General features: G+C 46.6%; 1 protein-coding gene across 1 annotated transcript; it reads left to right on the plus strand.

The window, feature by feature from the left end:
- The first annotated feature begins 1,365 nt into the window (after positions 1-1,365).
- Positions 1,366-18,148, plus strand: LOC106742577 (fatty acid synthase-like). Its single transcript, XM_014615679.1, has 10 exons — positions 1,366-1,595; positions 8,265-8,437; positions 8,720-9,073; positions 9,189-12,355; positions 12,629-13,106; positions 13,214-13,565; positions 13,633-15,116; positions 15,502-16,436; positions 16,638-16,874; positions 17,040-18,148. Exons 2-10 carry the CDS (start codon positions 8,329-8,331, stop codon positions 17,139-17,141), a joined length of 7,218 nt encoding a protein of 2,405 aa, XP_014471165.1. The 5' UTR covers positions 1,366-1,595; positions 8,265-8,328; the 3' UTR covers positions 17,142-18,148.
- Positions 18,149-18,209: the final 61 nt, after the last annotated feature.

Raw genomic sequence — 18,209 nt, forward strand, 5'->3', positions numbered from 1 at the left:
TTTCCTTTTAGAGCACCTATGGCAATATACTAAAAGGTATTCTATCTGGCATATCTAATTCTTCCGTAACATCACGCCATTCATCTAACTCTTGTAACGAATCTTCTCTTTCATTTTCTTCTGTAACATCACGCCATTCATCTAAATATTGTAACGAATCTTCTGTTTCACTTTCAATAATTCTTATTCTTCGTCTTTTTGGTAGTATAATTTCGTTACCACTACTTGAAGCGTCAGAATCATAACCAACATTATCTTCCACAATATCTTTTAACACTTGAAAGTCAAATACGTCTTCAGTATCACTTAGCTATAAATTCTCATTATAATATTTATTTTTCTCCATATTGTTAACCACAGAAAAGGTGAAAAAATGGTTTAATCGTAATGATACAGACCTAGCACGTTTTAACTACAGATAACAATTGCCAACGCCGACGACAACGTAGCATCTTAAGCGTAATCATGCTAAAAACATTCGGCTCCGCAGCGGAGCCTTCGGAGTTACCGAACAAATGACTGATGTCTCCGTAGCGGAGCCAACGGAGCGCTAAGGGTTAAAGTTAGAGTTCGATTAACGAAAATTCGTTTTCGTTTACTGACTCGCTGATAAGTTCGGTTAACAAAAAGGTATTTGAGCTCGAAGAAATCAGAATTACCGAGTATAAACAAACAGCTCGAATCCTTGAACGGAAGGAGCAGAAGGTCTCTTTCAATTTGCCCTACCATTTTCGTTTGGTTGATCTCCTACAATTCCTCCGCATGAAAATCAATCAGAGGTTAACTGTTGCATTAGTTCAGGACGGATTTATCAAGTGACATATAGATATTTCGGAAATGTACAGCATGAAAGAAGACGGTGAATAATCACGCGAGAGTTTCGTCGCCCGGTGACCGCGCGGCGCTGCGATTTATCGATTTGTCTCTCACGTGTTCAGGCCGATGCATCGCGCCACGCGACACCGCGCTATAACCACGCCTCCCCCTAGCCGGTGAGTGTCGTCGTTTCTCTTGATAACTTCGGCGTAAAAAAGGAGAGAGAAGCGAAAGAAACGATCGGTTGCATGTGACAGACGCATATATCCCTTCGCGACACGTGTCACGGTGTTCCGCGAACGATGGGTCAATGTGGACACGATCCTGCTTGCAGCGTCCGTCCCAACACACATTTCTCTCTCGTCATCGTCGTCGTCTCTTGTAAACGCGCGCGCGCGCGCCTGACAGGATCAGCGCGCGCATGCGCCCGCCGAATCCGTCCTCCCATTGGCCGTCACTACATGGTCTGATGTCAGACCACGGGACTCGTCCAATTCAATAATAAGGAGATATATCTACGAGCCGGGCTAGACGCCAGCCAGTCCTCCATTTAGTCACCCGTGAGGCACGCCGACGTGAACGGTTGCCTCCGTTACGAGGGAGACCCACTCGCGCCGAGCGAGTCTATTCATTCCGCGCGACTGCACGATACATCGATACACTCTGTCGAGGAAGACCGCGGTCACGTTCGAAAGATCGACCGGCGCTGCCATTGAAAGAGACACGACTCTCTTCCTCGCTATCTGTCGGGATTACACATCTGCGCGAGAGGCTGACAGGTGAGTCCTGCCGATCGATATTGGCGTTTACTGTTCTCGAAGAATTTAATCGAGTGCGCCGAAAAGCACCTGGTGAACGAGCCCTGCGACAGAGTAGCCGGCGCTTTCTAACCTCGTGCAGCCGATTAGGTATTGAAGAATTGCGAATGGAAATTCGAGAAGAATTGATCAACTTCCGCGGCTTCTTTTGTCCCGATTTGTCGAGTCCAGTCTTCCGTTCGCAATGTTTAATTTCCGATAGCTTAATCTGATACGGGCTTGAGCTTCGTAGAATTGTCATCGAATACGTCCCGCGATGTTCTCCGAAATATCGCCGGCCATGATAGCTTGAAAAAGTCGTGCGTTATCGTGCGAGCGACACGTCGCGAAAAAAATCGCATTATAACGGGCATGCGTTTGGCAATCGGCCGACTTCCTCCGGGAAATTGCCGACCGGAACGACTACACCGGAAGCCGCCAGCGGAGTATATCCGGGAATTCGCGGAAAATAGCATCGTAGATTGCTGGTTTTTCTCTTGCGAACCTCGCAAGAATAAGGTTGGACATTTACGCGTTATAATAGAAATAACGCGAACGAGTTATTATTTCGAAAAAAATATCGCAAATGATGGTTCTCATATTCTCAGCTCACTTTTATTGATAAAAGTGATTTGAGGATACGAGTCCAATGTCGCAATGTACGTAAATTGCACGAGTAGAATAATACGGATGAAAAGAAACTACGTGGGAAGCGCAAAAGTAGACGAAATCCACAATGTAACGGCACGCACGAAACCTAAAGGCGAGAATATAGCAGCGAGGTAGTATTGCCCCATCTGATTATTTCCGGTCGTGCGCACTGTTGTGTGTACGTACGAATGTACCGCTGCGATTGGGACAGAGAAAAGACCAGACGAAATACGAAAAAAAATTTGTTTTTTGACCTAGCTCAGTTTTATGTGTCGCAACGTGACGGTGCGCGAACGCGAAACGCTAAGTTTGTCAGTGTTGAAAGAGGGCACCAGGACATTAGTTTCTCTAGTTCTCTTCATACCGCGGATCTCAACGAAACAAAGAACACAGATAATGCTTCTGTAGCGTATCGGCGTAACACTTGCGTGCTGCACTGAGCTTCAATCGAGTATTGACATTGACCGAAACTCACATTCTAACCGTTTGTATCGTATTTGAAAATACATTTTTATCTACGCGTTTGAAAATACATTTTTATCTACGCGTTTGAAAATACATTTTTATCTACGAAAGAAAAATATGAAACAAAATTTTTTTTTATAAAACCGGAAATTCTATTTACTTCAACAAAAAACGGTTCGTTCATTGACACGTTTGTTCAATCACACATTACGACTTCATTATTCGATCGAACTATATTTTGACAGCCTGACTTTATCACATTGTGTATTGTATTATATGTTAACACGATAAGAATGATTAGAAAGACTAATGAGTTGACTTTGGACTGGTATAAATATTTAAGGTTTTACGAAGCCAAAAATGTATCCGTGATTTTAGTAGTAGTAGTACGTGGCTAAAAGCAAAGTAATGTAATGATCCCCCTGAGAAAGTTCAGTCGTATTTATATATTATATATATATATATATATTGTGTGTGTGTGTGTGTGTGTGTGCGTGTGCGTGTGTGCGCGCACACATATATATAGCTACATTTATATTTTCACTAACATATCGCGATTATATAATGACCTGTTATCTATAACTTTTATTTAATTTATAGAGGAAAAATTTAAAAAAATTGTTTGCCTCATTTGTATATTTATCACAATTTTATACAGAACTGACGCAAAGAATATATTAAGCTCGTATTACTAATTCGTTAAATATACACTATATCTTTTATCTTTTAAGTTTGTTTTGCGCATTATATTATACTTTCCAACAAAGATTCCTTGTAAGTCGAACACTTTTGGTGAACATTTGAATTGTATGTTCGTCCTCTTGCATTTTACAAGTCGACTACAAGTGGACAATTTATTCAAAATATCTTCGTATAATGAAGGTTCGAAACGAATAAGATCTTTAACGAAACGATAAGATATCTTGAACTCGACATTTCGTTAACGTATAATAGCTTGCACTTGAAACCAAAGGAGAAATAAAGTTCCGTTATCTATTCGCACGTTTAGGGTTTGATTCGCGAAAATGCGTAAGTTTTCGATGGATCATAATACAGGAACTGTTCGTGTGCTGACTTCTTAAATTCAGACGAAGAAATCCACATGTGAACAAAATAGAGCGGCGAATTCGCGACATCCCTCGCGAGCATTTCTCGTTTTAAACTGAAATCGTGATTTTTGTATAAAGTTTCTTTTTTCTTCAAGAGTATATTTAATTGATTAATCCGCCGATAATTACTAATTACTGTCACACGCACGCGTTCGTGGATGCGTGGGCGCATCCCGAGAGTTTCCATCGGTTCCCGGTCACGTGAGGCACGTATAACACGTTCATTTGCCGCGGCTTATTTCTAATGGCACGATTTGATGAGGCTTAACAAGTCGAACGATTAATCGAGCGACGAACAACGCTCATCAAAGACACGAGAGCCAATAAATAATTAATTCCGCGTGTGTAGGAACAATTGGTTTTCGATCTCGCTGTCGATCGCATTACTTGCGCGAGCATTTTCAAACTCGTCACTTTGCGATGCTAACAAACCGTTTTTAAATCGCTTAATTTTAAATACTATTTGTCATTTACGATGATATACATGTCAGTACAATAGAATTTATTCATGAAGAATATAGAATGGAATCATAAACAGATGTGTATATGTGTATGCATGTATGAATTTTAAGCATGACACAAAATATTGAGACGTTCGCGATGGTTTGCTCGCATGATTAACGCACTGTCAAGCGCAAGGAGAAACGTCCGACACTCGACTCTTTGTTTGTCGTTACGCACGCGTCATACTGTCTGAGGTTCCTATTATCATCACGCTTGCGGGTGCAAATGCACCTTGCGATCCTGCTAATCGTCACGTGATTACGAACATTATCTTAATAATAAATCTTGTAGTACAACGATGGTTTCGATAAAAAGAAGAGGGAGACAGAGAGAGAGAGAGAGAGAGAGTGAATAAATGAGTGAGAAAAGAAAAAGAAATTACCGTAAATGATAAAAAAACTATAATGATTCGAAATCGACAAATTCTTAAAAAAATAAGAATAGTCGAAATTGCGCGCAATAATTTTAAGTATTGTTTTACAATTATAAAATTACACTGCCAGATTCTTACAATTGTTTTCTTTAATATCGTCTTAAAATTTACCAGCAAAATATCGCTCAGTTGAAAGCAACTGCGTCGTAGCATAAAAATTTGTGAATTCTCAGAAATTTAAAAGTATCATTTAATAGAAGTGCAAATGAACCATTTTATCTAAACAAACTGAGGTTAATAAATACTTATTGATTTATAAATTAGTTGAATATATAAATATACAGAAAAAGAATAAACTGTCTGAAATGGAACTGAAATTTAATTACCAGACCTAGTTTTTAACTGTGGGAACATAAAACTACAGGTATAGGGACACAAAATTACCTAAATTAATTAAATTTCAATTGTATTATATGGACAATCAATTTTTACCTGTGGTAGTTTTTAACTATAGGAGCTAATTTCATTTCTCCATATACGTTTTAATAAGATCGCATGATACCTGAAACCTTATATAGTTAATATAGTTATATAGCCTATTTATATAGTTGAAAATTATTTACGATCTGACGCAATAGTTAGTTTTGTATTTCATATTGGTTGACTATTTGTCACCATTTGATAAAAATAATTTTGCTTCTCTCATGTATAAAATAAAATATGAATATATAAATAATAAATACATGAATCGATGAATGATTAGAGATTCATGGAGAATTCGGGTTATTTATTACAAAGTGAGAGAGACAGACTATATGTACTGATTTTCGAAAGAATGACAAGAATCAAACAAAAACAATAACAAAAAGGATACAATTTATGATGTTTTTTTATATAATGATGATTTACAGCGGAACTGTTTTGTAACTTCTCATCGAAATAAGAGATACAAGCGAAACGCGTACGGGCGAAAATTCAAGCGTCTCCTGCGTCCGCGAAGAATGCCTGCTCGTTCTTAAATTGATCAAATTCATTAATTCGAAATTCTAAAAACGCGGAAAACACCATAAACAATATAGGAAAACTATGAAAACATATCGCTAAATTGAATGCGAAGATAGTTGCCATGCGAGATAAACGTGACGCATGTATTTGCTTGTATGTTTCTTTCACGAAGCTGGCTCGTGAACCATTGTGTTTTACCACAGCGTATACCTTACAGCTTCAAGGATAATCCGTTATTTACCGATTTGCAGCATGTCGTAGACATCGTGTATGTGCGTCATCGTCACTTTGAGATATCGTGGCGAAATTTGAAGAAATCAGTTCGTCATCCGTAATGATACCTTCGATATCATACTTGTAAATTTTACCGCAAAAATACTGACTTCTTCCTGCAAAATTTACGCCGTATTGACTGCACAGAATTGTAAATGCTTTCACACAGTGAATACACAGTAAAAATACACGCGAAAATCAGTATATTGCTCAAGGGAGGCGAAAACGATTAAAAACTTCAAAATTGACATTTCTACCTGTCAGTTAGCATAATATTTACCTGATAAGGAAATTCCACAGCTTATACATATCGACTGTGTCAATGCTGCAATCAAGAAAATTTCAATGAACATTTTTATACCTTTTCAATTAAACTTAGAAGCCTGTAAAAATATGAAAAGTGCGCCAAAAAATCGGTTAATTTTTCGGTTGGAATAATAATATAGAATATCATTGCGTTCGCATTTACACTTATATCATGCTTGTTTACATAAAATTAATATGAAAATAGAAATAGTCGCGTCAATATTTATGTACAGAAAATCTACATGACAATAGAAAAACTAAAATAGCCCTATCAATATTTATATAACATTTTCAAGTTCACTTTTGCATTATCGATGCTTATCAAATTCGTCATTGACTTTCCAAGCAGAATGGAAAATCGCTGAGAATTAAATTACTATAAATCGATGATAAAAAAATTACTATAAACATTTTTCGATCATTGTCTTATCATTTTAACTTTATCGTCATCTTCTGTTCAACTGTTCTACCTAGATTTGATATTCCTTTAATAATCGCGCGGTGGAATGCGTCTCTTGGTACGCCCTGTCCATGTTAGCCCGGCGCTAAATCTACTCCAGTTTCAACATCTTATGATGTAACTTAGCAAATGATAAGTAATATTTCTTGTTATCTGACAATTTCACATTGTCGATAAAATCGTCGCATTGCCATTGGGAGTCGTTCGTTGCGTCATCATCCGACCACCACGTCGTATGATAGTTAGATAAGATACTCCCTAAAAAATATTCAATGCGTATTCAATATTCATAGCGCCTTTTTATCGCGGAATTGATGTAACATTTTTGACGATATTTTACGAGAACTTTTATCGCGCAGTTAGTTTCTGTATGCCGAATGTGAATAAGAAATTGCATGCTCGTAAAAGAGTGAAGAAATTTCGAAAAAGATAACAGCACCCGAGCGTGACTTTCCGTCAACTTTCGATATAAGCATTACATCGACGATGATATATATATTTTTGCGAGCCAATATGTGACAAACGTCATTTATCGTCCGTATTATGTATCACATATTATTGTAATGTTACTGAGAATGATTAACACGTGTCACACGATTTTGCCCGAATATCACGTTTCATGTGAATATTTGCGAGCGGTAGCACAATCGATCGAATCAACGGGGCGGACTCGTGTGTTTCTTTAGAATACCTTCGGGTTTCCGTATTTTTAAATCGGTTTCAATTTGTGAAACGAAGTTTTTACGACGCGTTACAAATGCGAGTTAATAATCCTAAAGATACGATGCAAACAATTATTTCCGTAGACTTATCTTTTAATGACAATGTCATCATCGTTACATTTCGTAAATAACGCGTGATGGAAAATTAGCGCAACGGCAACGATAAGAGAACATTATTAAGTCACAGAACAGACTCCCTGCCGACTCAGTTCCGCCAGAGAAGACGAATATCCGATAGCTCCGGACCATCCTATACATCTCAAACACCTGCGTCATTTTTCCACAGTGTCACCGTGCTAATGTTTTCTGCAATGCAAATAGTTATGCGAGTATCGTTTACGATGTGACATAATACAAATGTCGTATCGACCTCGGGTCATCGTCACTTTATTACGTATTCGGAGCGTGTATGTATGAGGTGTGAGAGAGATAGAGACGGACAGGAGGGGCAACGAGAAGAAGAAGAAGAAAGAGCGACACCCGCGAACAATCATAGCAGAATTGGTTTATCTCCGAGTGAAAAATTATTCAATTGAGATTACTCAATTAGGCATGCTATGCTCCAATTGAGCGTAACTGCGCATAGTAATTGTTCACGGGCTGACCGACTAGAGCCCCGGCTAGAGCTGCTCCGACGTGCAGCTCAGATCTCGATACTGCGAACACGCGGGAATGATCCGGTTTATTCGCACGATTTCTCGCGGATTCCTCCGCACCATCAAAAATCGATAATACGGACACGATAGCTAAGCGTCGTGCCTTCAGCCGATTCTGTCTTTGCAGGTGAGAATCTCACGGAGATAAGGAAGGATTCTCAATAGACTTTTCCAGACTATATTCGACGAAGATGCCCGCACAGTTCGAAACTGTCAACAGTCCCGTGACGCGGGAACCCGTGGTCACCAATGGCGTACCGTATTCCCTCGACAATGACATCGTCATCACGGGCATTTCAGGTGAGCTTCAAAAGCGCCTTATCAAAGCGTGTTTTGGCGGGTTAAATATATATAATGCTAACATCATTAATTAAAATAATAAAATATGTTTTTTGACAGTTTTGACCAAAGTTTACCTTTGAGCAATATTTTTAGCATCACATTTACCGATAAAAGAATAATAAATGATAGCAATTTATGATTATTTCACTATTGGAACATCGTAAAACTGTACCAACTTGAAGTGATGACTTTTGGCCAAGAAGTGTCGACCTCAGACCGGCGGCGGCGCTCTTTTTTCAGGTCGCCTACCCGAATCGGAGAATATCGAGGAGTTCAAGCAAAACCTGATGAAGGGAGTAGACATGATCTCCGAAGACGAGCGCCGTTGGACGACCGGTATTTACGGACTGCCGAAAAGGTCCGCCAAGGTGAAAGACATCACCAGCTTCGACGCCTCGTTCTTCGGGGTGCATCCGAAGCAAGCAAACGTGATGGACCCGCAGCTTCGCATATTGTTGGAGAGCACGTATGAAGCGATCGTTGACGCAGGCATCAATCCGTCCGCCCTGAAGGGCACACGCACCGGTGTGTTCGTTGGTGTCTCCAGCTCGGAGTCAGACGAGTTCTGGACGAAAGACCCGGATCTCGTAAACGGTTCGTCTTTAAACTGCCTGGCTCGACGCGATTTTCTCATTCAAGTTGCAAATATCGATTCTCTTGCCTTTTTTGACATTTTCGAAGCTGTTATTAAAGTCGCGTCTGTTCGCAGGATACGGATTGATCGGGTGTTGCCGAGCGATGTTCGCCAACAGGATCTCCTTCGCGTTCGATTTCACCGGGCCGAGTTATTCCTTGGATACGGCCTGCTCGTCGTCCTTGTTCGCGTTGCATCAGGCGGCCACGGCGATGCGCGCCGGCGAGTGCGACGGCGCGATCGTCGGCGGGCTGAATCTCCTGCTGAAGCCCACAAACGCACTGCAATTTCACAAGCTGAACATGCTGTCCATGGACGGCAAGTGCAAAACATTCGACGCAACTGGCGACGGGTACGTGAGGGCGGAGGCGGTGGTGGCGGTGTACTTGCAGAGGGCAAAGGACGCGCGCAGGGTTTACGCCACGGTGGTGCACACCAAGACGAATACGGACGGCAACAAGTCGCAGGGTATCACTTACCCGAGCGGTGACATGCAGAACCAGCTGATGCGCGAGGTGTATTCCGAGGCGGGCCTCAGCCCCGCGGACGTGACTTACGTGGAGGCGCACGGGACTGGCACGAAGGTGGGCGACCCGGAGGAGGTCAATTCCATCGACCGGCTGTTCTGCAAAGACAGGAAGACACCTCTGCTGCTCGGCTCGGTCAAGTCCAACATGGGACACGCGGAATCCGCCAGCGGCCTGTGCGCGCTCGCCAAGGTGTTGATCGCGATGGAAGCGGCCGTGATTCCCCCGAACTTGCACTTCCACACTCCGAACCCGCTTATACCCGCCTTGGTCGAGGGCCGTATTCGCGTGGTCGACGAGGCCACGCCGTGGAACGGCGGACTCACGGCGATCAATTCGTTCGGTTTCGGCGGCGCGAACGCGCACATACTTCTGCGCAGTAACCCGAAGCCGAAGCTGCCATCGGCGCCGGACACCTCGCAGCTGAAGAAGCTGATCGCAGTGTCGGGTCGCACGGAGGAGGCCGTGCGCGCGTTGCTGGACGAGGCGCTGCAGCATCGCAAGGACGACGAGTTCCACGCGCTGCTGCACGCCTTGCACAAGAGCGACATACCGGGGCACAGAGTCCGCGGCTGCGAAGTACTCAGCGTCGATGGCACGCGTGAGATCGTCGAGGTGTCGCGGCAGGAGGAGCGACGTCCCGTCTGGTTCATCTTCTCCGGCATGGGCACGCAGTGGCCGGGTATGGGCCGGGCGTTGCTCGGCATCGAGACCTTCCAACGTAGTCTGCGACGGTGCGCGGACGCGTTGAAACCCTACGGTATCGACCTGATGAACATCATCGGCATCGACGGCGGCACAGCTGAGAACGTGATGGAGACGTTCGTGGCGATCGCGGCGATCCAGGTCGCCCTGGTCGACGTGATGACGCTGATCGGCGTCCAACCGGACGGCATCGTCGGCCACTCGGTCGGAGAATTGGGCTGCGCGTACGCCGACGGCTCGTTCACGCCCGAACAGACCGTGTTGGCCGCCTACTGCAGAGGCAAGGCGATCATGGAGGCGAAACTGGAGCCAGGCTCTATGGCGGCGGTCGGCCTCAGTTGGGAGGACGCGAGGAAGATGTGCCCGGCCGACGTCACCCCGGCGTGCCACAATGCCGCGGACTCGGTCACCATTTCCGGCCCGGTCGAGTCCGTACGGGCGTTCGTGGAGGAGCTGAAGAGCAAGGACATCTTCGCCAAGATAGTCAACAGCTCCGGCGTCGCTTTCCACAGCAAACACATCTCGTTAGCGGGGCCGAAGCTGCGCGCCTCCCTCGACGAGATCATACCGAGCCCGAAACGGCGCTCGGCCAAGTGGATCTCCAGCTCGATACCGGAGTCCGCGTGGGCCAGTCCGCTCGCGCAGTTCAGCTCGTCCGCGTATCACGTGAACAATCTGCTGTCGCCGGTTCTCTTCCAAGAGGCGATCGCCCACATCCCGGCGAACGCGATCACGATCGAGATCGCGCCGCATTGCCTGCTGCAGGCGATTCTGCGCAGGTCGCTGCCGCAAACGGTGACGAACATCGGCCTGCACAAACGCGACCACTCGAACAACCTGGCCTTCCTCCTGTCCAGCATAGGCAAACTCTATACGGCCGGCGTGCAACCGGACATCGCCAAGCTCTACCCTCCGGTGAACTTCCCCGTTGGCCGCGGCACCCCGATGATCGGCTCGCTCGTCAAGTGGGACCACTCCATCGCGTGGGAAGTGGCGTCCTTCGGGAAGACGTCGAGTCAGTCGGGAGAGACCATCGTCCAAGTGGACCTCTCGAAGGAGACGGACGCGTACCTGGCGGGACACCAGATCGACGGGCGCGTCATCTTCCCAGCCACCGGCTACATGCTGCTCGTGTGGAAGACGTTCGCGAAGCTGCGCGGAGCGGACTTCGAGCGGCTGCCGGTGGTGTTGGAAAACGTGCGCTTCCAACGCGCCACCATCATGCCGAAGGAGGGCTCGGTGAGATTCTCGATCAACATCTTCCAGGGTAGCGGTGACTTCGAGATCTGCGAAGGCGGCACGGTCGTCGTCAGCGGGCACATTCGCGCGTCCACCGATATCAAGGCGGACCAGCTGACGTTGCCGGCGCTCTCGGCCGACGATCAGAAGGACGTCTTGCCGTTGAACACCAAAGACGTTTACACGGAACTGAGGCTGCGCGGCTACGAGTATCGCGACGTCTTCCAGGGGATCAAGAGCAGCGACAACTACGGCATCGCCGGCGAACTACGCTGGGTCAACGATTGGGTCTCCTTCATGGACACCATGCTCCAGTTCAGCCTGTTGTCCACCAGCCACAGGCTGATGTATCTGCCGTCGAGCCTCCAGTACGCCGCGATCGACCCCATCGGTCACAGACGACTGGTCGAGAGGTTGCCGGACGAGGACGCCGGCTTGTTGCCGGTGTATCGCTACAAGAACGTCAATATCGTGAAGTCGGGCGGCATCGAACTGCGAGGCTTGAAGTCGTCTCCAGCGCCGCGGCGACAGCAGAACCAACCTAGCCCCATACTCGAGCGGTCCGTATTCCTGCCGTATGAAAATCCGTCCGGCTTCGCCGAGAAGGACCCGAAAGCGAGGATGCACGCGATCACTGTGCTGCTGCAGATCGTTTGCGAGAACACCAAAGCGATCAAGATGAACATGGTGGAAGTCGCGGACGGGCGAGCCGCCGGGAATCTTCTAACGCCTCTCCTGCTCGATTCGCTCTCTGGCGAGTCTTTAGTTAGCGTGAGTATGGCAGTTTGATTAACAACATTTCACTCGCGTTATTATTTCGCACTTTTGATTGAAACGAAATGTAAGGAATTTCCGGGCCATGACGCGAGCCAAAACCACGGGTGTTCTGGTGCCATTTAAATATTAATATCGTCGATATTATTGTGTAATAATTTATAACAATATATTATACTGGAATTCTCGCTCTTATGTAAACTGCCAAATGTCACAACGCATGTTTACTCGAACGGTTTACAAGAGAATCGTGATTTCTTTTCGTTTCAGTCTGTCAATGCACAAATAGCCGCCGTTTCATCGGATGATTACACGGCGAGTCTCGGTGAAATGAATTTGAACGTGGAGGTTGTGCAGCGAGACGTGAAGAGCACACCACCCGCCCAAGACGTTCATCTCGTTGTAGCGGCAGACGTATTGTCCGATCAGTCGTACATCGTACTGAAAAATCTGCTGGCTGCGTTGAGACCCAACGGTTTTATTCTTCTGGAAGAGGACGCGGCTCAATTCGCTCAGGTCGACTTGAAGACCGCGCTAAAGACGACGGATCTGGTATTGGCCGGCACACAGGCCGATGCCTCGGGAAATATTTACGTGTTGCTGAAGAAACGGTTGCCGAAGAGAGAAGAACCGATCGTTGTACAGGTCACAGAAAGAAATCTCTCTTGGTTGGAAGACGTGAAAGCGGCGCTGAAAAACGAAGAGAAACGAGAAGTGATCCTGGTGTCCCAGGGCGAAGAGTTGCTCGGTAAGGTCACGGGGAATTATGCAAAAGGAATCGTACCTTTTGTTCGAACTATCTTTTTCAGCAGACGCATCGCGAACATGTGAAAAATGCGTCTCTGGTTCACGCAGGTTTAGTCGGCCTGATGACGTGCATCCGGCAAGAGAACGGCGACACGCGCTACGTCTTCATCCGGGACAAGAAAGCTCCCAAGTTCGGCTTGAACGTGGAGTTCTACGCGAAGCAACTGGACAAAGGACTGATGGCGAACGTGCTGTGCACAGGAGTGTGGGGTAGCTATCGGCATCTGCGAATGGACCGACGGAACGACGTGCCGTGCGTGCAAAGCAAGCACGCTTACGTGAACACGCTGACTAGAGGTGATTTGAGCAGCTTGAAATGGATCGAGAGTCCGTTGAGTCAGCAGCAGCGGTCCGACGAAGCGCCACTGTGTAGCGTATATTACGCGTCGTTGAACTTCAGGTAAGTCTCGCCGCGAGATCTTTCGTTGCGAACGGAGAGGTGTGATGGAAACTTACGCGGATTGCAGAGATATCATGTTGGCAACTGGCAAACTACCGCCGAACGCTTTGCCGGGGAAATTGGCCACGGAGGAGTGCGTATTGGGTTTGGAATTCTCCGGGAGAACCGAGGACGGCCGTAGAGTGATGGGAATGTGCCTGTGTCGCAGTTTGGCCACCACCCTGCTCGCCGATCCCCATTTTCTCTGGGAAGTGCCCGACGAGTGGACGCTGGAGCAGGCAGCGACGATACCGATCGCCTACTCGACCAGCTACTACGCCCTGTTCATACGCGGTCGACTGAAGCCGGGTGAGAGTGTGTTGATTCACGCCGGCAGCGGCGGCGTCGGCCAAGCGGCGATCTCTGTTGCCTTGCACGCCGGTTGCACCGTATTCACCACCGTCGGCACACCGCAAAAGAGGGAGTACCTGAAGCGGACCTTCCCGCAGCTGAACGACAGGCACATCGGCAATTCCCGCGACACCAGCTTCGAGCAGATGATCTTCACGGAGACGCGGGGACGCGGGGTCGACCTGGTGCTGAACTCGCTGGCGGATGAGAAGCTACAGGCCAGCGTACGGTGTCTCGCGCAGGACGGTCGCTTCCTGGAGATCGGCAAGTACGATATGTCGAACGACAGCTGCCTGGGCATGTCCTTTTTCCTGAAGAACACCACCTTCCACGGCATATTGCTGGACGTGCTGTTCGAGGAGCGTGGAGAGAAGATGCAGTTAGCGAAACTCATGTCGGAGGGGATCGCGAGCGGCGCGATGCGGCCGTTGCCCACTACCGTGTTCTCGGAGGAGCAGATCGAGGAAGGATTCAGATTCATGGCGACGGGCAAGCATATCGGCAAGGTGCTGCTGAAGATCCGCGACGAGGAGCCGAAGAGGCTCGTGCAGCCGTCGCCGAAGGTCGTCCTCGCCGTACCGCGTACTTACATGGACCCGAAGAAGTCGTACGTACTGGTCGGCGGCCTCGGCGGCTTCGGCCTGGAGTTGGCCAACTGGTTGGTCGCGCGTGGCGCCAAATTCATCGTTCTCGTGTCGCGCTCAGGCATACGCACCGGTTACCAGGCGCTGTGCGTGCGTCGCTGGCGGGAGAGCGGCGTCAAGATCGTCGTCTCCACGGCGGACACGACGACGTTGTCGGGCGCTGAACGCCTGTTCGCCGAGAGCGAGAAACTGGCACCGGTGGCCGGCGTATTTAACTTGGCGGCCGTGTTGCGCGACTCTTTGATCGAGAACTTGCAGGAGGCCGACTTCAGGACGGTGATGAAGCCGAAGATTGACGCGACGAGACACTTGGACGTGGTGTCCAGGAAGGCCCGTGTGCCGTTGGACCACTTCGTTGTGTTCTCGTCCATATCGAGCGGTCGCGGCAACATCGGTCAAACCAATTACGGTTTCGCGAATTCGGCTATGGAGAGGATAGTGGAGGACAGACAGCGGCACGGCTTCAAAGGCCTCGCGATTCAGTGGGGTGCTATCGGAGACGTCGGCTTAATTGTTGGTAATTGTCGAATGAACAGAATCCCCCCCCCCCCCCCCCNNNCCCCCCCCCCCCCCCGTTTTCTATTCGGTTATTATTTGGCAAAGGCACAGCTTTGTCCAACAATGTATTGACCGTTTTCTCGATGAATTGATTTTTTCGTTTCTTTGGATCGCGAGCTGCCATTCTAGATCGTGTAAAAGTAACGAAAATTGTCATTGAACTCGTTACTTTTTGGATAAATTTATACGGCAACGAGTTATCTTACAAAGTGAGTTTAACGGTAACGAGTTACTTTTTTCAACTGGTAACGAACAACGGGATGATGTTATGTTATGATTATTTTTCAAGAGTGACTTCCACTTTTCCACAAATCTGTTCCTCTCACGACGTCCGTTTCTTCCAGAAACAATGGGTGGTAACGACATCATAATAAGCGGCACGCAGCCGCAGCTCATTTCGAGCTGCCTCGCAACCATAGACGACTTCCTGCAGCAACAGCACCCGGTGGTGGCTTCCACAGTGATAGCTGAGAAGTACAAATCCACGGATGGCGACAGCAAGATGGATCTCGTGGCAGCGGTTGCCAATATCCTCGGCATCAAGGACATGAGCTCGATGAATCCCGACATTAGCCTGGCCGACATGGGTATGGATTCTCTGATGGGCACGGAGATCAAGCAGGTCCTCGAGAGGAATTACGACATCGTGCTGTCGGCGCAGGACATCCGCACCCTGACGGTCGCCAAGCTGCAGGTCATGTCCTCGAGCAACAGCGAGGCCATCAAGGAGCAGCTGTCTTCTATCGCTGCGGACGCATCTCTCGTCAATTCTGCCAACGAAATGCTGCTGATGCAGTGGCCAAGCGACGAGTTGCTGCCCAAGGAAGCTCTCGTACGTCTAAAGACGAAGAGCTCCAACGGACCGGCGTTGTTTATCGTTCACGCGATCGAAGGTCTCACCAACTCGCTCGAGCACATGGCCAAGGAACTGGAGAGGCCGCTGTGGGGTCTGCAGAGTGTCGAAGCAACGCCCCACGATACGATACAGGAGATGGCGGAATTCTACGTGGAAACCATCAAGAAGGTCCAGAAAAAAGGGCCGTACCACTTGGCCGGCTACTCGTTCGGCACGAGCATCGCCCTCGAGATGGGTCTGCAGTTGGAGTCCGCCGGCGAGAAGGTGATCTTGACGCTGATCGACGGCTCGCCGGTTTACTTACTGAAGCAGGTAGAGAAGATCGGCAAAATAAACATAGACGACGATTTCACTTCAGACAGCTGCATGAAGGCGTTGGCATACTTCATGATACAATTTAATAGGAGCATCAATTTCGGTCAGGTGAGTCATCACGACCATCTAATACCTCGGATTTTACCTTTTTAAAACACTCTGTGTGTGTGTTGAGAGGAAAAAATACTTTCCGTGATTATACAATTATTTCATTATTACCCGAGGGGGAAATTAATCCGGATAATCGCGAGATACGAAAATCCGCACGGAGACGGTTTGTTTCGCTAACCGCGACTCCTTTCATTTCAGGCATACAAAATCCTGAAAACAACAAAAACGGACGTGGAGATGTTCAACAAATTGGTGGAGGTCATCGGCGAAGCGCAGTTCTCGGGCGATGATCTAAAGATCGCTGGATATCACTTGTTCAAGAAATTAGCAGCCGTTACGATCTACGATACCAACAGAAAGTTCGACGGACCGGTCACGTTAGTCAAGGCTATAGATACTTTTACATCTATGGAGAAGGACTACGGTTTGTCCAAGGTGAGATTTCTGTCTCTCCTAAAGTCTTTCCTGAGATCTTGTTCATCCGATTTTTTTTCCACAGCTCTTCCTTCTCCTTTTTTGTCGTTGACGAAAGTCGGACGAATTTTCATCGAAATTACTCTCGCTAGTTGAGTATTTACGAATTTTCGTTTTTTTTTTCAGTCTTGCACACAACCGGTGCGAATAGAAGAGGTGCACGGTAATCACAGGACGATACTGTTGGGAGAAAGCGCGAAGAAGATCGCGAACATCCTTCGAGCGTAGTTTGAGGAACGTACTGTTGCTTAAGAACGCCGCGCGAAATTTCAATTGAAATTCGGGAATGTGCCACGTGCGCGCGACATCGAAGTAAAATTGAACGATCGATTTACTTCGAACTAGATTCGTGTAGGGAGGAAGTCTTTTTAGCATATATGCCTTTCGTAATTGTATTCCAGTATCAATGTCAGAGGGTCTCCTGTATTCCGCGAGAAAAAGCGGGATCGTACAAAATGGAGGATGCGATAGCCTCTCATGATAGTATTTCTACGTTACCACATATTAGTTCAAGTTACACAGAATCATCTACGTAGTATTTAAGTTTACAGGATTACTTGAAGAAGTTATTTCAAGGCAATGTATCGTATGTTGTTTGCGATATGGTTTCGGAACGAGGACTCGTCGAATCTGTCGTTAAGTTCTCATATGTATACGCTGTATCTATTTATTTAAATTATCCAGAGAACTGAGATCTATCGCGCATTCCTTTGTTCCAGTTAATAAGATTAATCGGTAATGGTTTTATACGGACTAGCATCATTTCCTTTAGCCGCCATCTAACAAAAGAGAGCCTCCCACGCCTTTTCATCGTACAATGAAATTGTAAATAGACAATGATGAATGATACCAAAGCGCAAATGTATCGACGCAACTATTAATCAATGGCGAACTCTTTCATCCTCTCTCTTTCTCTCTCTGTCTTTCATCGTTTCTAAATATTATTATTAAAATGTTATCCAGTGTCTCGTATAATTAGTCACAAAATGTATAATAATTCCATATATTTTACATTGCGTTACCAATTATTACAAAGTAACGATTATAACAAAGGAAAGGAGATGCGTCTTTAAACAGCGAAAACGTTGTACTTTCTACGAACTAAGAGAAAAGAACATTAAACACGCTGTGTATTCGTTATTTTCCGTTTGTGCGTGTTATGCGTCGAAGGGAATAACGTTAACAAAAGTTCGAAAAAGCACGTTGTACAGTTGATATATAATATTTATCCAATACACTTTCGTTTTAATTCGACTCGTCGACGATCACTTCTATCGGGTATTTTTAGAAACAAGA

This window comes from Dinoponera quadriceps, unplaced genomic scaffold, assembly GCF_001313825.1.
Source record: "Dinoponera quadriceps isolate SergipeBrazil2010 unplaced genomic scaffold, ASM131382v1 scaffold113, whole genome shotgun sequence".
Lineage (NCBI taxonomy): Eukaryota > Metazoa > Arthropoda > Insecta > Hymenoptera > Formicidae > Dinoponera > Dinoponera quadriceps.

Bases quoted from the DNA above. Each gene is read 5' to 3' on its own strand.
- LOC106742577 (XM_014615679.1), top strand. From the start codon at position 8,329: ATGCCCGCACAGTTCGAAACTGTCAACAGTCCCGTGACGCGGGAACCC. The intron at 16,437-16,637 runs GTGAGTCATCAC...CTTTCATTTCAG, and splicing joins GGAGCATCAATTTCGGTCAG to GCATACAAAATCCTGAAAAC. The intron at 16,875-17,039 runs GTGAGATTTCTG...TTTTTTTTTCAG, and splicing joins AGGACTACGGTTTGTCCAAG to TCTTGCACACAACCGGTGCG.